General features: G+C 43.1%; 1 protein-coding gene across 9 annotated transcripts in view; it reads left to right on the plus strand.

The window, feature by feature from the left end:
* Golga4 (golgin A4) overlaps positions 1–21,497 on the plus strand; it is a 91,521-nt gene that overhangs the window by 64,916 nt on the left and 5,108 nt on the right. For 8 of the 9 annotated variants that reach the window (XM_059268861.1, XM_059268862.1, XM_059268855.1 and 5 more), the window contains 9 exons: positions 717–4,921; positions 5,910–6,031; positions 6,343–6,473; positions 9,911–10,021; positions 12,266–12,286; positions 12,483–12,551; positions 13,604–13,679; positions 15,942–16,045; positions 20,390–20,476. In XM_059268861.1, coding sequence (XP_059124844.1) covers positions 717–4,921; positions 5,910–6,031; positions 6,343–6,473; positions 9,911–10,021; positions 12,266–12,286; positions 12,483–12,551; positions 13,604–13,679; positions 15,942–16,045; positions 20,390–20,476 — 4,926 coding nt within the window. Of the gene's footprint in view, positions 1–716; positions 4,922–5,909; positions 6,032–6,342; positions 6,474–9,910; positions 10,022–12,265; positions 12,287–12,482; positions 12,552–13,603; positions 13,680–15,941; positions 16,046–20,389; positions 20,477–21,497 lie in introns of those variants that run through there. The other variant, XR_009380349.1, reaches the window with a different exon arrangement.

Raw genomic sequence — 21,497 nt, forward strand, 5'->3', positions numbered from 1 at the left:
GGCTAGTGAGATGGCTCAGGTCAGAGTGCTTGCTGCACAGCCCGGAATCTGAGTCTGACCCTAAACTCACAGTGGAGAGAGGACCAGTTCCCACAGATCTCCTCCGACATCCGCAGCTAGGGCCTGCCCCCATCTCTCTCTCTCTCTCCTCTCTCTCCTCTCTCTATCTCTCTCTCTCCTCTCTCTCTCTCCTCTCTCTCTCTCTCTCTCTCTCTCTCTCTCTCTCTCTCTCTCTCACACACACACACACACACACACACACACACACACACACATACACACATACACACACACACACAAATAACAAAATTTTAAAAAGATTTTAAGTGTATGCCTTTGGGGGTAGAAATGAGATACTTTTTCCTCCAAAATGAAATTATGAAAGTAATAAAATACTATTGTAACCTAAAAGCTTGGAGTGTGCCATTATTATTTATTTTGTGATTTATTTTCTTTTTAACTTTCCCATTAGAATATTTTTTGAAAGTAGAGATAGTTGAAATAGTTACCCAAGTAAGTAGAACAAATACAGAACTGAGTTTATGTTTGTGGTCCCGTTAGTGACTGAGCACAGTGTATTGTCTGCCTTTTCTTATGTTTGGTCTGGTATGTGAAGTGTCCAAATTGCAGCCTTTAGGTAGGCCCGAGTAATCTGTGTGCCATTGCTAATAAACAAGTATGTGCATTAGTAAAAATACATCCATTTTCATTAACAGAGAATTCTTGAATTGGAAACCTCTTTGGAAAAAAGCTTACAAGAAAAAAAAAATCAATCCGAGCATTTAGCTGCTGCATTGGAGGCTGAGAAGAATAAGCACAATAAAGAGCTCACGGCCATGGCTGAGAAGCACAGGACAGAACTGGAGCACCTCCAGCAGCGGCAGGACAGCCTGTGCACAGAGAGACTCCAGGGCCTGGGGCAGCAGCATCAGGCTGCAGTGCAGGAGCTCAGAGAGAAATATGAGCAAGAAAAAGATGCGTTACTGCAGGAGAAGGAGAGGCTTTTCCAGGCCCATATACGAGACATGAATGAGAAGACCCTAGAGAAGCTGGATGTGAAGCAGACAGAACTGGAGTCCCTATCCTCAGAGCTGTCAGAAGCACTGAAAGCCCGTGAGCAGCTCGAGGAGGAGCTTTCTGTCGTGAGGGCTGATGCAGATAAAATGAAGCAGGCCTTAGAGGCCGAGCTGGAGGAGCAGAGACATCACCACCAGCGTGAAGTCGACAGCATCAGTAAGGAACAAGAAAGAACTGTCCAGAGGACTGAGAAGGCCTTAAAAGATGAACTCAGTCAGTTGGGCCTTCTCCTGAAGGAGAGAGATGGGCACCTGAAGGAGCAGCAGGATCGAATAGAAAATCTCGAAGCTCTTCTTCAAAAGTCTGCCGGGGAACTCCAGCAAGCCTTGGCTAAGCTGGATCTCCTCCACTCACAACAGAGCACTACCCGTGAGCAGACGGGCGCGTATGAGGAGCAGCTAGCCCACATGCAGCAGAAGATGTTGGATCTGGAAACAGAGAAGAACCTTCTTACCAAGCAGGTAGCTGAAATGGAAACACAAAAAAAGCATGCGTGTGTGGAATTAGACACTCGGAGAGCCCAGGTGCATCAGCTTGAGGAACAGAAGCGTGCGCTGGAGGAGAAAGGCAGGTCGTTAGCCCAGCTCCACGAGTCACAGCTCAAGGACAGTGACATGGAGAAAGAGCAGACAAGGCAAATCCTGATGGAAAAGGAAAATGTCATTTTACAAATGAGAGAAGAACAGACCAAAGAAATCGAGATCCTCCAACAGAAATTGTCTTCTAAAGAGGAGAGTATTAGTATTTTGCGTGAGGAATATGAAACCAAATTTAAAAATCAGGAAAAAAGGATAGAAAAAGTTAAGCAGAAAGCAAAAGAAATGCAAGAAGCCAAGAAACAGCTGTTGGATCAGGAAGCCAAACTTAAAAAAGAGCTTGAGAATACTGTCCTAGAGCTCAGTCAGAAAGAGAGCCAGTTCAATGCCCAGATCCTGGAGATGGCACAGGCCAGCTCAGCCGGGGTCAGTGACACAGTCGCCAGATTGGAGGCGAACCAAAGGCAGCAGATAGAAAGCCTGACTGAAGCTCACCAGCGCAAACTTGATGACGTCATAGAGTCCTGGGAAAAGAGACTCCGTCAGCAAGCTGAAGAGCTTGGGGCCAAGCACGAGAGCCGGATGGAGGGGAAGGAACAAGAGCTGGCAGAGCTGAGGCAGAAGATCCTCACGTTGGAGTCTGAAAGAGAGGAGCTGAACAAGGAAGTGATGGGGCTGAAGGAGGCCCTTATCAAGCAGGACATAGCGCGAGCCGATCTGCAGGAACAGTTAGAGCAGAAGTCTGCTCACATCATTTCACTTTCACAAAATGAAACGCAGTTGAAATCCCAAGTTGAAAAGCTGGAAGTTGATTTGGGTCGTTCTCTGAATGAGAAGGTTTCTCTTCAGGAGGAGCTAGCTGAGCTGAAAATGCTGGCAGAGAAGGGGAAGCTCAGGGCTTCTGAGTTTACGGGCAAGGCACAGCCTGCGGAGGAGGAGGAGGAGCTCCGGAGCTGCAGGGCTTTACAGGAAAGCAGCAGGAAGAGCCTAGAGGACAAGGGCTTGAAACTCAAAACCCTGCTTGCAGAGCTAGCATCTCAGCTAGACGTTCGCTGTGAGGAAACCAAAGCCTTGTTAGAAGCTAAAACAAGCGAGCTCCTCAGTGTGAGTGGAGACAAAGTGGACGCCGTTCTCTCTAGGCTTGCCCGTTGTCAGCAGCACACGGCCACAGTTCGGGAGGCTCTGCTCAGGAAAACGGGCCAAGTTTCTGAATTAGAAGCACAGCTTACACAGCTTACAGAGGAGCAGCACACACTGAAGAACTCGGTTCAACAGCTTACCCGTCAGCTGGAAGAAAAAGAAAATCAGATTAAGGCCATGAAGGCCGATATCGAAGGTCTCGTCACGGAAAAGGAAGCCTTACAGAAGGAAGGAGGCCAGCAGCAGCAGGCGGCCTCAGAGAAGGAGTCTTGCATCACACAGTTGAAGAAAGAGTTATCAGAGAACATCAATGCCGTCACACTGCTGAGAGGAGAGCTTTCCGAGAAAACATCTGAGATTGACAACCTTAGCAAACAGCTAAGTGATCTGAATGCTCAACTTGAGAACAGCGTCAGCCTGGGTGACAAAGTGGCAGCCCTGGCGTCACTGAACAAGGAGCATGAGGAACAGCAGAGGGAGCTACAAAGTCAGCTGCAAGACCTTTCTTCAAAAGTCGATGCTCTAAGTCAAGAGAAAAAGTCTGCTCTTGAGCAGGTAGATCATTGGTCCAACAAGTTCTCCGAGTTGAAGAAAAAAGCACAGCCCAGATTTGCACAGTACCAAAGCACTATTAAAGACTTGCAGACACAGCTTGACATCAAAGCCAAAGAAGCTAGTGAAAAGGATGAGCAGATCCATTTACTGAAGGAAGACCTTGATCAGCAGAAGAAAAGATTTGAATGTTTAAAGGGTGAGATGGAAGACAGGAGGAACAAGATGGAGAAGAAGGAGTGTGACTTAGCGAGCGAGCTAAAGGTGCAGACAGCAAGAGTTGCTGAGCTGGAGGACTGTGTTACTCAGAGGAAAAGAGAAATCGAGTCCCTAAATGAAACACTTCAGAATTACAACCAACAGAAGGACACTGAGCGGAATGAACTGGTTCAGAAACTTCAGCACTTTGAAGAGCTGGGAGAGGAGAAAGACAACAGGGTTAGGGAGGCTGAGGAAAATGTCCAGAGACTAGGAAAGCAAGTGTCTTCCCTGGAAGCTGAACTGGGAATTATGAAGAAGGAACTAGAACATGTGAATTCAAGTGTGAAGAGCAGAGACGGGGAGTTAAAGGCCTTGGAAGATAAGCTTGAGTTAGAAAGTGCCTCGAAAGTAGAGCTGAAGAGGAAGGCAGAGCAGAAGATCGCTGCCATCAGGAAGCAGTTACTGTCTCAGATGGAAGAGAAAAAACAGCAGTATGAAAAAGATAGAGAAAGCCAGCTGGGTGAACTGAATGCAAAATTACAAGACAGAGAAAAGCAAATTCACATTCTAGAAGAAAAACTTAAAAACCTAGAAAGTTCCCCACAATCAGAAATGCCAGTTGTGTCCAGATCCAAACAAAATGTGGCAGCGTCTTCCGAGCAGGCAGCAGCGGATTCCCAGGGCTGCACTCACAGGGCGTGTGAAGAAAGACTCTCCGCACTACAGAGACGATTAGTTGAGAACGAAAAGCTGCTGCACCACCTGGAGCAGGGGAAAGGTGAGTCGGCCTTCTCTCCATCTGAAGTGAAGCTAGACCGCACCCAGGCCAGACAGCTAGATGACCAGGTTCTGATAGGATGTCTTCAAGAAGAACTGGAAGAGAAGAAGATGAACTGTTCCTTCATTGTGTCCCAACCCATGGGAGAGGAAACTGGTAAAAACGACACAGGAGTGAAACAGAACTGGGCAAGTGTGCTCGACAGTGTCCAGAAAACCCTCCAGGAGAAGGAGCTGACCTGCCAGACTCTGGAGCAGAAGATAAAGGAGCTGGAGTCAGACTTAGTAAGAGAGAGGGACTCACATAGACGGGAAATGGAAAAACTGACCTTAAAAGAGGAGAGATCGCAAGCTTCACAGCAAGGAATGGATGGGGAAAATAAGTCTGTGGAAGTTTTGGAAGACAGTTCTGAGGACAATGCCAAGTTACACGTGATCCAGCCAGAGTTGGGGAGTAACATGGACACTCAGCACAGTGCCCTGGAGTCAAAGTTGGCAGGGGTGGAGCGGGAGAAGCAGAAGCTGAGCAGGGAGGTGGCGAGGCTGCAGAAAGATCTACGGGTGCTGAGAAAGGAACATCAGCAGGAGCTGCACATCTTGAAACAAGAGTATGTGCAGGAAGCAGAGGAGAAGCTCAAGTAAGTGTCGTTCCCACGTTTTGTGTGTGTGTGTGTAGATGCAACCAACCTTCTTATTAAATAAGAGACACAGAACCAATGCAAAGAAAAAAGCCAAGAGGTCAGAGCTAAGAGCTAAAACCTTACCCTTCCTCCTGCAGTGATCCTACCTCTCCGAACCAGAGCTACCCCTGTGTTAAAGTCTTTATATAGTGTTCCTGTTCTGCCTTCTCATTGGTTGTAAACCCAACCACATGACCGCCTCGTCACGGCCTGTCTGTATAGGCCTCCAGGTTTTCCTTGCTTGGTATTGAGATTAAAGGCATGTGTGTCCAATAATGGCTGTATCCCTGAACACACAGAGACTTAACCAGCTCTGCATACCAAGTGCTGGGATTACAAGTATACACCACCACTGCCCTGCTTTCCTATGGCTTGCTAATAGCTCTGACCCCCGGGCAACTTTATTTATTAACATACAAATAACATTTTAATACAAATAAAATATCACCATATGTGTGTGTGTGTGTGTGTGTGTGTGTGTGTGTGTGTGTGTGTGTAATGCAGACACTTTTACCTGCCCGAAGTGTTACATCACTCCAGTAAGTTAAATACTGGGCAGAAATGAAAAGTTTGGGCAGTAGGTGGTGTTGGTTGTTGGTTCATGTTCATTTAGGGGAGACACCTTTTCTGGCAGGCGGGATCCCAGCTGCTAGGTGCATGTCTTGAGAAATGATCTCATTGTTGGTTGTCTTTAGTAGTAGCTCTGTGACTACCATGCATGTGTAGTGGAGAAGTTTCAAGTGGGAAAGAACCATTCCCCAGGCCCCAGAGGTAGTCACTGAAGGCATCAGAGTCTCTGTATCTCTAGTTTTCTCCACCTGGACACATGCACACTCAGAATGGCCTCCAGAACAGCGAGAGCGCATTGTGCTGCAGACTGTGTGAGACCTCTTTGTAACTTGCTCTGTGGAGACAGCCGTCATCGCTGTCCACTCTTGTTACTCAGACAGGAGCAAGAAGATCTTGAGTTGAAGCATACTTCCATACTGAAGCAGCTGATGAGGGAGTTTAACACCCAGCTGGCACAGAAGGATCAGGAACTCGAAAGGACTGTCCAGGAGACCATTCGTGAGTACAGCTTTCAACCCGGCAGGGAAACCACCCTCGCCTGAGGCCATGGTCCAAGCCTAGTCTCTTTTTGCCCTTGTAGTAGGTGCTGTATGTCATTAACTAGAGGGAAAATGGAAAATGGCCCTTGACCAAGAAAGTACTCTTCCAGGGCCTCTAGACCTCTAGAAAGTTCTCTAACCTGCTTCGCACCTCACCATGCCTGTTCTGCTGAATTTCATGAACATTCATTTGAAATGAGAATTCCTACTACTGCTGGTATATAGACAGTCTCAAGCATGTTTTCTTATGTGTCCCTTGTCCTTAATTAGATAAAGCCCAGGAGGTGGAAGCTGAGCTTCTGGAAAGCCACCAAGAAGAGACGCACCAGTTGCATAGAAAGATCGCGGAGAAAGACGATGATCTGAAAAGAACAGCCAGGAGATACGAGGAGATCCTTGACGTACCTAATTTTCGTTTTCTTTTGAAATAGTCTGTGTTTTATGGTAGAACTGGTGTTCTTCAGCTGTGGAGACATTTTTTTTCCTTTGACAGAAACTAGACTAAAATGAGGCTTTGTGCTCGGATGAAGTCTGGGAGCTCGAGCAGTCACAGTGTCTAAGGCTACTCAGCTTAGATGGGGTCTTCCCAGGACAGCCAGCCACCCTCATTCCTTCTCCACTCATTTTCAGAGTTTTGATGGTCCAGAGTGGAGGTGTGTGTGTGTGGAAAAGGGGAATTTATCAGCTAAGTGTTTTACATTTAGTGGATGCTACTTCCTCTAATGGCATTGCATTAGCAGAATAAAATAAATCATAAATACTAGTAAGAACTTTGGACCCAAGAACGTTTTTCAGATATAAAACAAGTCAATTATTCTCTGTAAGGCTACTCCAAGCTTCCTTCATTCTATGCCAAGAAACATTTGTTGTTCCAGAAGAGCCATAACTTCAGCTAACTGTGTCAGCAGTACATGTGTGAGCTGGGAACAGATTGTAATAATCATTATTTTAAATGTAATTGAATTGAATGAAATTATGGAATATGGAGTGCCAAGTTTGTGTAATTTGTAAGCTTTAAATCTCATTAGGAAAATTTAAAAATAATTGCAAATTTCTTGTACTTTCAGAATATATTTATGCTAAGTTTTTAAGAATACAGTCTGTATTCTTAAAATAGCTGGAAACAAGCCTAAGCTAAAGTCAAGCTTTCATAATTAATAATAAGTTTTGGGGGCTGGCAGTCCCCGCAAAAAAGTCTGACAATAATGACCCACACATCCACATACAGAGAAGGAATCAGAAAAAAGAGCTTACCCTCTCCCTGAGGCTCTCAGGCTTGATTATTCACAATAAATAGCTGTTACCTTCTTAAAGTCCCTTCCTTGGGAAGACAGCTTTACTTATGAAATATGTGAAGGTAATGATGAATCTCTACTCTAGAACTCAAGATATATTATTACTTAAATAATTAGCTACACTAAGGTTGCCTTCCCTTCTGCATAAAAACAAAACAGAGCAAAAGCACAGTAACAAATACCAGAAGATAAAACTAAACTAGGTGCCTTAGGCATACTAGGTACACTGCATGGTCAAACATCTAATAAGGAGTCAACAAGTGACTGTATTTATGTATCTTGAGACAAGGTTTCATACAGCCCAGGCTGGCCTTGAACTTGTTATATAGCCAGACATGGCCTTGAACTCCTGATCCTCCTAACTCAGCTTCTCAAGTGCTCGGATTATAGGCATGTACCACCAACACCTCAATAGTTTTTTTTTTTTTTTTTTTGGTTTTTCGAGACAGGCTTTCTCTGTGTAGCTTTGCGCCTTTCCTGGAACTCACTTTGTAGACCAGGCTGGCCTTGAACTCACAGAGATCCGCCTGGCTCTGCCTCCCGAGTGCTGGGACTAAAGGTGTGCGCCACCACCGCCCGGCTAGATTTTTTTTTTAAATGCATTTATTATTTATCTGTATGTGCCTACATGAGATTAGATATACCATGTACATGCAACTGCCAATGAACTTATGTGTACCATGAATGTGCAGTGCCCACAGAGGAGAGAAGAGGGCACTGGATCCTGCACTCTTCGTGCAGTAGAACGGCGGCTAAGGCAGTGGGGATACCAATGTCAGGGCTCTTCCTCAGCTGCTCTCCAGTTTGCTTTCTGTGGCACACTGAACCTGGAGTTCATGTGGTGAACTGACCACCAGGGTCTGTCTTCCCACCAGCACTGGAGGTATAGACTTGCGCCACCAAACTGGCTTTTTACGTGGGTGCTGGAGTCTGAACCTGCGTCTGCATGATTGTGTAGCAGGTGATTACCGGTGAGTCGCTCCTCAACCTCTCTGCTGCATCTTTACAAAGCTTTCAATGAGATTTTTAGAGAAACTTGAATCAAATGCATTCACATGTATATTTGAGAATGGTGTATAGTGAGATTCACTTTCATTCTTGTTTGTTGTTTTTAAAGAATAGAATCAAGAAAACTAGAGCTCTCCACTCATCCCTTTCTCCTCCTTTTCTTTTCTTTCTTCTCCCCCTCCCCCCTTTTGATGAACTAGGGATTTACGCAGGACCTGGTATCTTGTTGGGAGCCACCCTACCACTGAGTTGTCCCCCAGATCCAGAACTATTTTTTAAGTTAGTGATGATTCATTAGGGATTCTTCTCTAATTCTTAGAAGGCTTGCCTTAGCTTACTTAGGAGTTTGCAGCTATCAAAGGCTGTGTCAGACATAGCTGAATGTCCAAGTGTGCCTGAGGAGGTAGCTGTGGACTCTCACTGACGTGGTAACCATAGGGATGTGCGATGGTAGACTCAAGACAGCCATGACCAAGGCAGTAATAGCCCAGTTCCAGGTTGATGGTGTTGGAGACGGGGCTAGGTCAGCATGTGCCTCGGTGAGGAGCTGAGGTCTCTGCACTGGCCAACACTGAACAGGGTTGTGCTGATTTGTTCCCCATTAGCCTTCTTTACGGGAAAGCGTTTAAAATCAGACTTTGTGGGTCCTCTGTGCCTAACCGTCCGGCTGTTATTGAGAACGGTGTTCCTCATGTTTCTGACAGTCAGTGTCTCTTATGTGACACCTGTTGGTGGTGGTTTTCCTCTCACATCTCACTCAGCCCACACTCATCTTCATACTCAAGCCAGATTGATATTCCAGCTCTAAATGTTCTTTAGCACAAAGCTCTTGCAAGATTTATGGCCGAGGAGAGCTGAGTGCCCTCGGAACAGAACAGAAGGTGATTTGTGCGGCATCATTTCTGAGTAGGACCATGGGGATGAAAACCGCTATAAATTTTTTTTTCTTGTTCAGCCTTACCTATTTTTTGTTGTTGTTGTTTATGCAATATTTTGGGAAAATGGAAATTGCACTGGTTGCCAGCAGGTTAGACAGACTATTTGTATTATGGCACTTAACTGCTGACTTGATGTGGAGACGAGTGAAATGTGTGGTGCTAGTAGATAAAGACCAACTCCTGAGTTACACAGCTCCTCCATAGTTGGTGAAAAAAACGAGACCAAAGCATTCCACGCTGCCTGTGCTCAGTCAGTTGTCAGTGTGTATGAATATCGCTTTATCTCCTGACACCTGAGACACCCACTGTAGAAAGAACCGAACCTTACAGCTGGAGACCTGATCAACCCAGGGTGAGAGGACCGCAGCAGCTCGATGACCTTAGGTGATGGGCAGGGGGCATGCTCACAGGAGCCATGGCATCCTGGGAGGAGTGAGCAGCACTGGGATGGGATTCATTTGGGTCAGAAAGGTGGCTAGGAGAGCAGAGACAGGAAAGAGCTCTGCGGCGTGTCTCACCCACTTGTTGAGTGTTCCACACTGCTCCTCCTGAGCATGGTTGTAATGTCGTCACCACACTGCTGTTTTCATTCTAAAGGCTCGGGAAGAAGAAATGACTGCAAAAGTAAATGACCTACAGACTCAGCTTGAGGAGCTACAGAAGAGATACGAGCACAGGCTAGACCAGCAGGAGAGCGCGGAGGACAATGTGAGAGGACTTTGAGTTTCTTCTTGTAATTCTTGAAAACACCACCATTTCCACAGTCTGGCTCACCCGTTGGCATGCATTCACCTCATTTAATCCTGAGGAGCTCTTTAAGGACGCTGGCTTTTTTTTCAGTCAGTACAACTGAAACCCAAAGAGCTTAACAGAATGTCCAGCTCTCATGTTAACTGTTGTAGTGGAATTTAAATCCAGGCTCCCACACTCAAAGCCTGAATTTCCTGTTTGTCAGAGCTTCCTGGGCTTTCCACAGACTATAGCAGAGCACACTGAGCCTTTTTTAAAATGCCTTTTTTTTTTTTTCTGTTTTTATTTACTGTTGACAATGGCATACATGCATGTCGTATATTTCTGTCACTCTCACCCCCCCCCTGTCCCCTTAGCCCTTCCTACTCTCACAAGCCCTCCCTTCCCCTCCTAACAAGTCCCCTCCCACTTCATGTCATTTTGTTTTGTTTTGTGACACCACCCCCACCCCCACCCCCGGGTTTAACATTGGACATGGGCATGGGTGTGGGTATGAAACTACCCATTGAAGCGTGGGTAACCGATCAATGGTTATACTACTGAAGATAATGACCCCCCACCCCAGCAGCAGTCACCTGCCTCTAGCCTTCGAACGTATTTCATCTGTCTTCTACTTTATAACGTGTCCTTAGTTGTAGTGCGGGAACATGATGGTTTTTCAGTCAGTCTCTGCTGGTTCATGTTTCCTTGGCTACTGGACCAGATGCAGATCCAATGAGAAGACTGATGTGACAGAAGTGGCCTGTGTCTTTGTTTTTGTTTTTTGTTTGTTTGTTTGTTTGTTTGTTTGTTTTTTGAGACAGGGTTTCTCTGTGTAGCTTTGCGCCTTTTCTTGGATCTCGCTCTGTAGACCAGGCTGGCCTCAAACTCACAAAGATCCACCTGCCTCTGCCTCCCGAGTGCTGGGATTAAAGGCATGCCCCACCACCGCCCGGCTGTTTTTGTTTTTTTTAATAATCCTAGTCTTTAATTAAAATTGATGTTCCTTGGCTGCTTGTCCTGCTATATACCCCAGCAGTTACCCACAAAGCATGTGGGTCCCAGTTTGAGAAGCCTGACACTGAAACATTTCTGACAGTTATCCCTTCTCTACGATGTTCTTTTTTTCACAGCATTGTCATGGGGCTCTTGGGAAAATGGACAGACACCGTCTGTGACTCTACCTTTGAGAAGATTTAGTACAGATTATCAGTTACTGATAACAGCAGTTACAAGGGTCTCCTGACCGGAATTCTGAGATGAAGCCTTTATAAAAAGGCTTTGCCAAGCATCACTCCTTACTAGATACAGCTGTATGAGCACTGAGCAAGCAGAAAGGTCCTTCTCTTTAAGGACAGCCGTTAATACAGTTCTGTCTATTTAGCGTATGATCGTGGCTGTGGGCATCTTTGCTATTAAACATTGCTTCTATGAAAACACATGTATTTTACTAACATGAGCTTCCCCCAGCTTCAGAGTATCAGTGCTGCATCCTGACTACCATAGAGTGTTGATGCGTTGTGAAATTGATAGTAGTGCTCTGAGTCCTTTACTTGTTGCAAAAGAAAGGAGAAAATAATAACTACAAACAGAGTTGTTCCTTTGTAGTCTCTTAATTCTCCTCGAGCGTGCTTCCGTGCCTCTAAATGTTTTGATTTTGTTTTTTACTTGAGATGGTGATAGTCCTGGCACGTTTCCCAGGCTAGTTTGAACGTTCTGCTCAAGCGATCCTCCCGTCTCAGCCTCCCAAACAACTGGCATCACACTGATGCAGTATTCCTTCTGGACTCCAGATGGTCCTCAGTCATGTGTACCTGTGCTGAGCTCCATGATCAACAACTTGTAATCAGAGCCCAGCATGAGCCTTGGGGGTTGTGCTTAGAAATGTCCTAAAGGACTTTGAAAGCTCTGACCTCAGTGATACATGCACATAGTCTTGTATCCCTTAACCCTGAAGGATAAAGAGTCCAAGAGCTGTCACAGCCTTTCAGCCCTCTCCTCTGTTTATGGATGTTTGCATGTGGGCATTACTATAACAAAAAATAGACCAGGTTAAAAAAGAAAGGGTTGAAATTGCTTTATTTCAAACCTGCTCACTCTCTTAAGATGGGAAAGCTGGCTTTGTACTATGTTGTCATTTCATAGTGCTGTTTTATTGTTGCTTCTACTTGTCGGTTTTATTGTTTACATTCTTTTGTTTTTGTGTTTCTTTTCCATCTCCAGGTAACAATTATGGAGCTACAGGTAAGATTAGTTCTTCATTGAAGTTTACTGAAGTTAGTACATTTTAGGAACATTCCCCCACCCCGACTCCCTCCTTTTTTAAGAAGTTAAAATATAAAGATCCTGTTTCTATAAAGGAAGTTTTTTGCAAGCAGCACAGAAACAAGTCCTGGATTGATGAAGTGCACTCACTCCAGTCTGGCGTCTGTTCTTTCAGACGCAGCTAGCCCAGAAGACCACTCTGATCAGCGAGGCCACGTTAAAGGAGCAGGAGCTGAGAGAGCAGGTACGGACGAGCCCAGCTTCTGCTGATGAGTGCTAGGGTCTCGGCCAGTAAGGAACACGTGACTTCATGCTTTCATAGTTGCTTTGTGTGTAGCCCTAGCTGTCCTAGAACCCACTCTGTAGACCAAGCTGGCGCAAAGATCCTCTTGCCTGAGTGCTGAGACTAACGTACCCACGCCTGAACTTGTGTACCACGTTTTGCGTGAACATTTGCCGTTCTTGTAGGTACATGTATAGGAAGGAGTGGAGTTACTTTCTGTGTTAAAACTACTTGAGAGCCGGGCGGTGGTGGCGCACGCCTTTAATCCCAGCACTCGGGAGGCAGAGGCAGGTGGATCTCTCTGAGTTCGAGGCCAGCCTGGTCTACAGAGCGAGATCCAGGAAAGGCGCAAAGCTACACAGAGAGACCCTGTCTCAAAAAAACAAAACAAAACAAAAAACTACTTGAGAAACTGCCACTCTGCTTGCCATAGCTTCTGCTCTGTGCACATCAGTGGTTTATAAGGACTCCATTTTCACATCCTTATCAACAAGATTTTTTATTATAGCCACCTGAGAAGGTAGGAAGTGGTTTCACTGTGGTGTTAGTTTACATTTTTCTAATGATTAATGGTATCAACCATCTTTTCCTCAACTTTTTGGCCCCTTATATCTCTCTCTTCTTTGGAGTGACGTAGTATTTACTAATGTCCTGTGGTTGTTCTGGGGTTGTGTTCTCTGAGGTGTAAGGGCTTACTATGTATTCTGGATACAAAATCCTTATCAGGTATGTGATTTGCAAATATCTTCGCATTTTATAATTTGTCTTCACATTTTTTATGTAATCTTTCAATGTAAAAAGGTTTTTATTTTAATAAAATTCAATTTATGTATTTTTCTTTCATTGAATATGCTTTTAGTTTCTGCCAAAGAAACGGTTTTTTTCCATTTTATCTGCATGTAATGTTCCTTCAGCATTAAAGAGAATCTAGTACTTCTTCTTGAATAGCTGTTCTTTTCCTTACATGGGATTTTCATATTAATTGTTTGGTATGGTTTGAAAATTCTTTTTAGATCCATAATTTAGAAGACCGTTTGAAAAGACATGAAAAGACTGTGTGTGCGACAACTGTGGGGACACCTTACAAAGGTGAGCTGACTTCCGCCATGCCGCAGCCTGTGTGCCTCTGCTACACATTACCTCACTTACTTCGCCTTTTGTTGTGATGTGTCTTAGTTACTGCTCTGCTGTGCAGAGCCACTGTGAGCAGAGCAGCTTGTTAACTATAATGTTTAACTGGGATCTTGCTTCCAGTTTTAGAGGGTTAGTGTCCATGGCCATCATGTCTGGGAGCATGGTAGCAGGCAGACAGGCAGGCTTGGTGCTGGAGCAGCAGCTGAGAAATTAGATTCTTATCCACAGACAGCAGGCAGAAAGACAGACACTGAGCTTGGCATGGATTTTGAAACGTCAGAGCTCTCTTCCCGGTGACACACCACCTCCAGCAAGGCCACGCCTCCTACTTTTTCCCAAAATAGTTCCACCAACTAGGAACCAAACCTTCAAATGTATAAGCCTGTGCGGGGCATTTTCATTCAGACCAGTACATGGTGAGAACACTCGAAATCTAGTCATGCTGGTTTCCAGTAATATACTATATCATCACCCCAGGACAACAGCTGTCTTGAATGTGTTTCTACTCTGACGCTGAAATTTTGTCTCCTTTGAACAATGAACCTCCACTTCACCTGATCTTTTGGCTGATGGTAACTACCATCTTACTCTGTTCTTTGAATCTAGCTTGTATAGCTTTCATATGCGAGTCAGATCCTGCAATGCTTGTCATTCTGCGTCTGGCTTGCTTTGTTTCCTGTAGTGTCACGTAGCTGCATATCTTACATACATAATACTAAATTCTGGTGTCAAACATTGTTTTGTACACATTGCATATATCAGCACATTTAATGATTAAAAGAATCCAAAAAGTCTGATGAACTGTGCTCACTGATCTTCTCCATGCTGCTGCTTTTAAGATTTGAATGATCCCCGTCCTATAGGGAGAAGTAAAGCATTTCCTGTTCCATGTAAGCTCCTGTAAAAATACAGTCAGCACCTTCGTGATGCTGAACCCTTCTGACACTGTGCTACTCATTCTTCTGCCCTCACATTTAACATCCATGTGTGAAGTTTCCAGTGACATTTTGTTTAGATTTGCTTAGCTGGGGAATTTATGTACGTGATCTGTTTCTTTTGTTTAATGTAAGTTTGAGAGTCATCTTGGTTATAGATTTTATTCTATTAGTTTGGTACATATTTGTACATGTTTCCTATAGTCTACATGTGAAAGATTTTCTATAGAATCCAGAACTAAGAATAGAATTGACACATCACAGGATGTGAAATTTTTCAGCCCACTGTGGCCTCTCTCCTGCTAATGTGTATCATAGTCCTTCAGTGCTTAGCTGATTTACATTTGATATAATGTTGTTAGGATTTTAATTTTGTTTCTGTTCTTAGTAATAGGTTGAGCATGATTAGATCATATTATTTGTTCCTCCTTAGTTCTAGCTGTGTGCATTTCTTCCTTTGTGGAATGCCTTATATTCCTGTGTCTTCTAAAGTTAGGTTGTCATTTTCTTTTATATAAGATGTTAAATTTCCTGCTTATTTGCCTTATTTTATTTTTATTAGCATATTTAATTATGCAAATTAATGAGCTCTCAGGACATTTCCATGTATGCATATAATATACATTTATCATATCCCTAAGTAAGAGTAATAATAAATTATTATTTATACATTACTATTTATTACTACTCTTTCTCACCCCCCCACCCTCCCCACCCCCCGCTTTCTCCCTTCATATACTTAATAGTCTCCATGAGCCCCCAAGTAGCTGGGGTTTCAGGCTTGTGCCACTGCACACAGCTTCCATAAAAATATTTGAAAATCGCTATGACACTGATACTTTGCACACTTTCAGGTTGGTTATTTATGTTGTGTTTCAAAACATTTTTAAAATTTGATTTGAACTGATATTGGAGTGCTTAAAAAGAAACTAAAAATGTCTGAGATACTGAGTGGTTGCTAAAATGAAGATGGTGATGTTAATTGCTGGGATATCTGCTGTTGTCCACAGGCTGTTTAGCAGAGATGCCAGTATTAAGGAGCTTTTACACTAGCCATGTGATCTTAAGAGAAGGATACAGGAAATAAATTTTTGTAACAGTTCTTATTTTTACTCTATCAAGCAGCTGGGAATGTCCACAGTGTGAATGTGTGGAAAGCATAATACAGCGATAGGAAACAATGTCTCTTTCTATTCCCTTCTTGTGCCTTAATGTGTCTATTTTCTGAGTGACAAGTTATCTGGGTTTGCTTTTGTAATTTTGATTTTGTCTTTCTTGACAGGTGGCAATTTGTACCACACTGATGTCTCACTCTTTGGAGAACCTACTGAGTTTGAATATTTGAGAAAAGTGTTGTTTGAATACATGATGGGTCGTGAGACCAAGGTATGGATCCTGCCTGGTGACTTGGTGTGAGACTCCTTTTAACACACTCATTAGATTGTTATGCGCAGACAGTATTCATAAAAATGAACTGACTGGCAGTCTTGTTCTGTTTATTAAATACCAACTTAAAAATACAATTGGATGTTACTAAATGTTACTATAATGAAAATTTCATAAACAATAAGTTATTTTTAAAAAGTGGCTAGTTTTTTGTTTTGTTTTGGTGTGTGTGTGTGTGTGTGAGAGAGAGAGAGAGAGAGAGAGAGAGAGAGAGAGAGAGAGAGAGAGAGAGACTTCATATCTTAAAAGCAGGAGAAGAGAGACAGACAGACAGACCGACTTCATATCTTAAAAGTAGGAGAAGCGATTCCATTTTAAGGAGGTTTTACTACCCTGTAGATAGCACTGTGAATCACCATGCTATAACCATGACAGCGACAGTGACAGCTAAGGAACATCAGAGACAGTTTAGTCTGTTATAAGTCATTTCTACATGTGTGGGATGTTGATCGTGTTTAAACTACCACACTGTGCGAGTAGGAATGATAAGTCAATTGGTTTTCTAGAATGTAGCTTCTACCTAAGACCCTTGATATAGAGTCTTGCCTTATTTGTGTCCTCTACAGTTTGTTTGTTGTTTGTTTAAAACCTTATGTTAGACATTTGGTAAATATATCTTGAATGGAATTGAATGTTGTTAGGGAATTTCATGAGCTTTTTATCAATAAAAGTTTTTGTTGTAGTCAGTTTCTGTTTTTGACACTTATTCATGGGATTTACATTGTCTGTGTCACGACTGAGAATGGTATAATGAACTTTTTGTCCTTGGAAACAGTCAATATTTTGCTGTGTGGCTATGTGCTGTATCATCGAGATGCTAGGCCGGTTCAGACAGTGATCTGGAACCAAAGCCAAGGGCATAGACAAGGACCTTAAACAGCACCACAGGTTTGTAGGTTGGAGATGCAGAGAAGTGCCAGAGGTCATTTGAGTCCTTAGTGTCTGGAGAAATTATGTTTTGTTTATATCAAGCAGGTTTAATTTTGTTGTTTGGTCCTGGATTTGGGTTTTTGAAGCGTGGTCTTGCTGTGTGACCTGCTTTGCCTTCCAGGAGCTGGGATTATAGGCATGCACCACAATGTCTGGCTACCAAGTCCTTCCAAATAAGAATTCTGTTAAAGTAATGTGGTCTTGAGCACGTGTCACAGAGGGGTGCATTAGTTCGTGATGGTCCAGGTCCTTTATCCTTCAGGACTTTGACTAGTTTTTCTGTTATCTTAAAGTGACGCTGATGAACAACTGCTTCCCCTTACTGCCTCTTACGGAGCTAGAGCAGCAGCCGACCTCGGCAGCTTGGGAGATGGAGCCTGCCCTTTGAGACTCCTCTCGGGACTGTAGACACTTGGGACTCTACAGTTGGGGGCAAGTGCTGTGGCTAACAGACTGCGGCCTGCCTTCATCTACCACGCTGGCTACCGCCGCCTGTTGCTCCTGGGGATTGCAGTGCTTGTGAAATGTTGTTTTAAGTTTAAACCTTGGAAAAGAGACAGAGCCCAAGCCAGAGGTCATCTTGTGCTTTCTGAACCTGTGGCTCACTTGAGGTTACAGTGTGGAAGGCAGTGGAGAGCACTCTCCAGCAGCCTCAGAGGCTCACGGTCTTCATCCGCCCTTGTCTGCATTTGTTGTGATTTTCTGACGAATGACGATGAACAGCCTATAATTCTCCCATCACATTTTACATGGAAACGCTGAAGCTGGTAGTTTTAATCTCCTGTTCATTTATTCATACATGGACGTGGAAGCTGACACCATTTCTGACTCTGGAATTGAACAGTGCTTAGTTCTCCATTAACCACACTGTGGGGCGGAGTGCAGTTAAGGATGGTAAGGGCTTCCCTGTGTGGCTTCCGGGTACACCAGGCTTTAAACAGGAAGAGGGTCAGGTTTCGATCAGGAAGCTCAGCACTGGTTCAGGAGGGCAGCAGCTCAGAGAGAAGGCCCAAGAAAATGATATGTGAGTTCCTTGAGTTGTAAGTTGTCTGGTCCAGCTGAACACTGTATCTGTGAGGTGCAATTGTTCCCAACTAGGACCAGACTATCTTGAAGGCTAGAGGGTCTGAAATATTTTCAAAATTTTATGTGTATGTATCACAGAGGAGATGGCCCCAAACATTACCAACAAGAATGAAGCTGGTTTTAGAAACATCTTTGGCTGATTTGCTTAGTTTCTATGTATTAACCAAGAACTCAAATTGGAGAGCAGGTTATATTTTAGACTGAGCCAGCCTATGGAGGACTGGGTGGTGTATCATCCTACCATTCTCTTCACCTTCTTTGACTACAGCATTCTTTAGGAGGCAGGTGCCTGAAGAACACTCGTATAGTACACACAGTCTTTTAGGATGGAGCTACTCAGCCCTGCTTTCTCCTTACGGGTTTTGGTCCTCCACTGTTGTGATACTGAAATCTTGTCGGCCTTCCTTTTTGCTCTGTAAGCTTCATTGAAGAGGCATTCCCTGAGGAAACAGCTGAAGAGCTTGCTTATAAATCAGGTGGCTTATTTGAACTTTTCATTACTTCTCAGGGCCTGAGGATGGGGTTTCTTTCCAAGGTGTAGCAAGTACCTGGGCTTCTCCATAAAAGTTTTTCTAGCAAGTGGCAGCTTTATTGATTGTTGGCTATAGATTCTGGGTCATTGATGAATTTAGGGGTGGATTTTCCATTTAGTGTTGCCTAGAGTGTGAAGAGACAACAAGGGTCACAGATCACAGTTATATCTTTATAAACATGTTTCCATATGCAAGTGTGTGGTTTCAGAGTGAATTGTACTTTGGTAGCTTGTGTGATACTGAAATTAAGGATATGTTCCATATAACTCTGAATTTTAGAATTTTAGATTTTTGGTACTCGGGGGGAAAAAATCTTTATAAATGGGACATAGGAAGTTGCCTCTCTGTTAACAAAAAGAAAACACTGAAATAGTTACTACTTCTTAATTCTTTTAGCCAGTTCATGACACATATACTTGACCTCTATACTCAAGTTTAGCACACTAGTTTGTGTCCTGTCTAGTATTAAGTGAGAGGTGTTGTCAAATGCCTTTGGAATCCTCCAAGAATGTGACTGTTTTAAATAGCATTTTAGATTTTTTTAAAGCTATTAAAATGGCAAAGGCAAAAACAAGCAAAATATCTGAAAGTAAAGTCATTGTATGTGGGGTTTGCAGCCAGAAACACTGTCGGTTGATCTGTTAAGTGAAGTGAGTTATTAGGAATAACTTATTAGGAATACAGAATGTCTTGCCTCGGCTCTACAGGTAATAAATAGTTTTAAAATGTTAGTTTCTTTCCTTTCTGTTAATTATTGAACTTTTTCTAGTGATATGAATAAAGTTCCAGAAGTTTGGGTTGATAATAGTGTGCTGATTTTTTTCCCACAACTTTCCCCAGAACCCCCTGCTGCCACCATCCACACAGGCCTATTCACAAAGCACACGTAGCCATGAGCACTGGTTCCCTTTTCTGGGATGCTCTACCATGCATTCCATGTAGGAATCCCCAGGAGAGTGTACCACTTGACTTGATGTAAACGCTGATCTCCTTATCCTTCTTACGTCATAAGTGACATCTTCTTTCCTCTCTGTCTTCTTCACGACATCTCATCTTGATACACAATAGGGAGTTTCAGCCTTTGAGGAGAATTTTCCAGGAGCTTATGGGTGACAGTCTGACTTACGGTATATTTATTCTGATCTGCACAGTTTATGAACTTGTTTTGCAAACCTCCATGTGTAATGTTTTGATTCATCATGTGTTCTACCAAACAAAACATTGTGTTCCTTTAATATGTAATTCCAATTAGGCCAATGTGCTGCATGTCTTGAAAAGTAACTACTAAGCATGTTCATGTCCATGCAGTAGCCCATGTTTATGAGATATATGATGTGATTTAGTTAGAGCTGAACCCTGGGTGGGGGCTTCTAATCTTTGTTATTTAGAGCATATGTTTGGCAATGCATCACTGTAGGTTACTGCAAATATGAGGCTTTTTCAGATGAATTCATAAAGAAGTTTCATCTTAATGAGACGAAGGACCAAGAGCTAGCTAGATCCTTGTACAGCTTCATGCTATTGGAAATGCATCAAAGTAATTCAAACGCAGACCTCGAAAGGAACCCTCTTGAGTTGAAATGCTAGTACTTCCTTGACTGATAACCTTCACATCATACTTCTTTGTTCGTGGCTTCCATTGAGAGCACTAAAGAATCCTTCAACAGAACATGTCATACGGTGTGAGACTTCATTGCCTTGTGTCTATTAATGACCTCTTTCCTGTCATTTCTAGACCATGGCGAAAGTTATAACCACTGTCTTGAAATTCCCTGATGATCAGGCTCAGAAAATTTTGGAAAGAGAAGATGCCCGGCTGATGGTAAGTTCCAGAAGGAAGGTGTAGGGAGGCAGCTTTCTTGCAGTTTATATTCTGCCTCATTTGTATAAAATGTTTTAAATAATTGTTTTGAATGTCTTTTGTACTACAACTTAAAAAGTGGTGGTGAATGGACATGAAGAAAGTTTAAGCCAGATGTAATGGGGACACTCAAGGGAGAGAGTGGTCTTTCTCAGTAGCATGGACATTTGATATCACAAGTGCGATGTGGAGTTCCCAGAGCTTGAGCTGCTGATAGGAAGGATGGAGAAGAGTTTGTCCTTTTGCTTCACAGAGCACAGCTTCTAAACAGCACGGTGTTCTTTCTTCTATTTTAAAGTATTTTCATGTGCATCGATTCTAAAGAACTTAATTATCTTGACCAATAAGATGACTCAAGAGATAAAGGTAGATAGCGAGCAATACCAAAAACAAAAAACTCTCAAGGCAGACCAAAAAATAGTTAAGCATATCTAAGGGAAAACATTAGATTCTTTGTCCTTGAGTAAAGCAATATTCATTCTAGAAAGGGATGAAGCAGAGGCTGGTTCTTGAGTTAATTTTCCTTTGCCCCTGAGACTGACCTGCCCAGGCTTTAAACAAAGCCTCACATCTCTTCACACTTCACTTGCCGAATAAATTCAGTCTGCAGCTACCTACTACTTTAGTTGTTAGAGAATATAGGAAATTGGGAGCTTTGAAGAACTTGGAATCTAATTTTTAGGAGTAAGTGGTAACTTCCATCCAATCACATGTGAATAAAAATAGGCCCCATAGATCTTTCAAATGATAAAAATGGGTAGGAAATATGAAGTAATTTATGGGTCTGAAGTGGGAGAGATCCTAATATATAAGTTGAAAATTAATCAAATTGATTTGCCCTCCTTTTTTTTTTTTTTTTTTTTTTTTGGTGAGTCTAAAGAGATTGTTGATATTTATAGAGTGACTCAGGATGATTACCTCTATCTTTAAGGGAATTTTATTAATAAAGTGTAATGTAGTTGGTTGAAATTGGGACCAAGAA

This window comes from Peromyscus eremicus, chromosome 7 (assembly GCF_949786415.1).
Source record: "Peromyscus eremicus chromosome 7, PerEre_H2_v1, whole genome shotgun sequence".
Lineage (NCBI taxonomy): Eukaryota > Metazoa > Chordata > Mammalia > Rodentia > Cricetidae > Peromyscus > Peromyscus eremicus.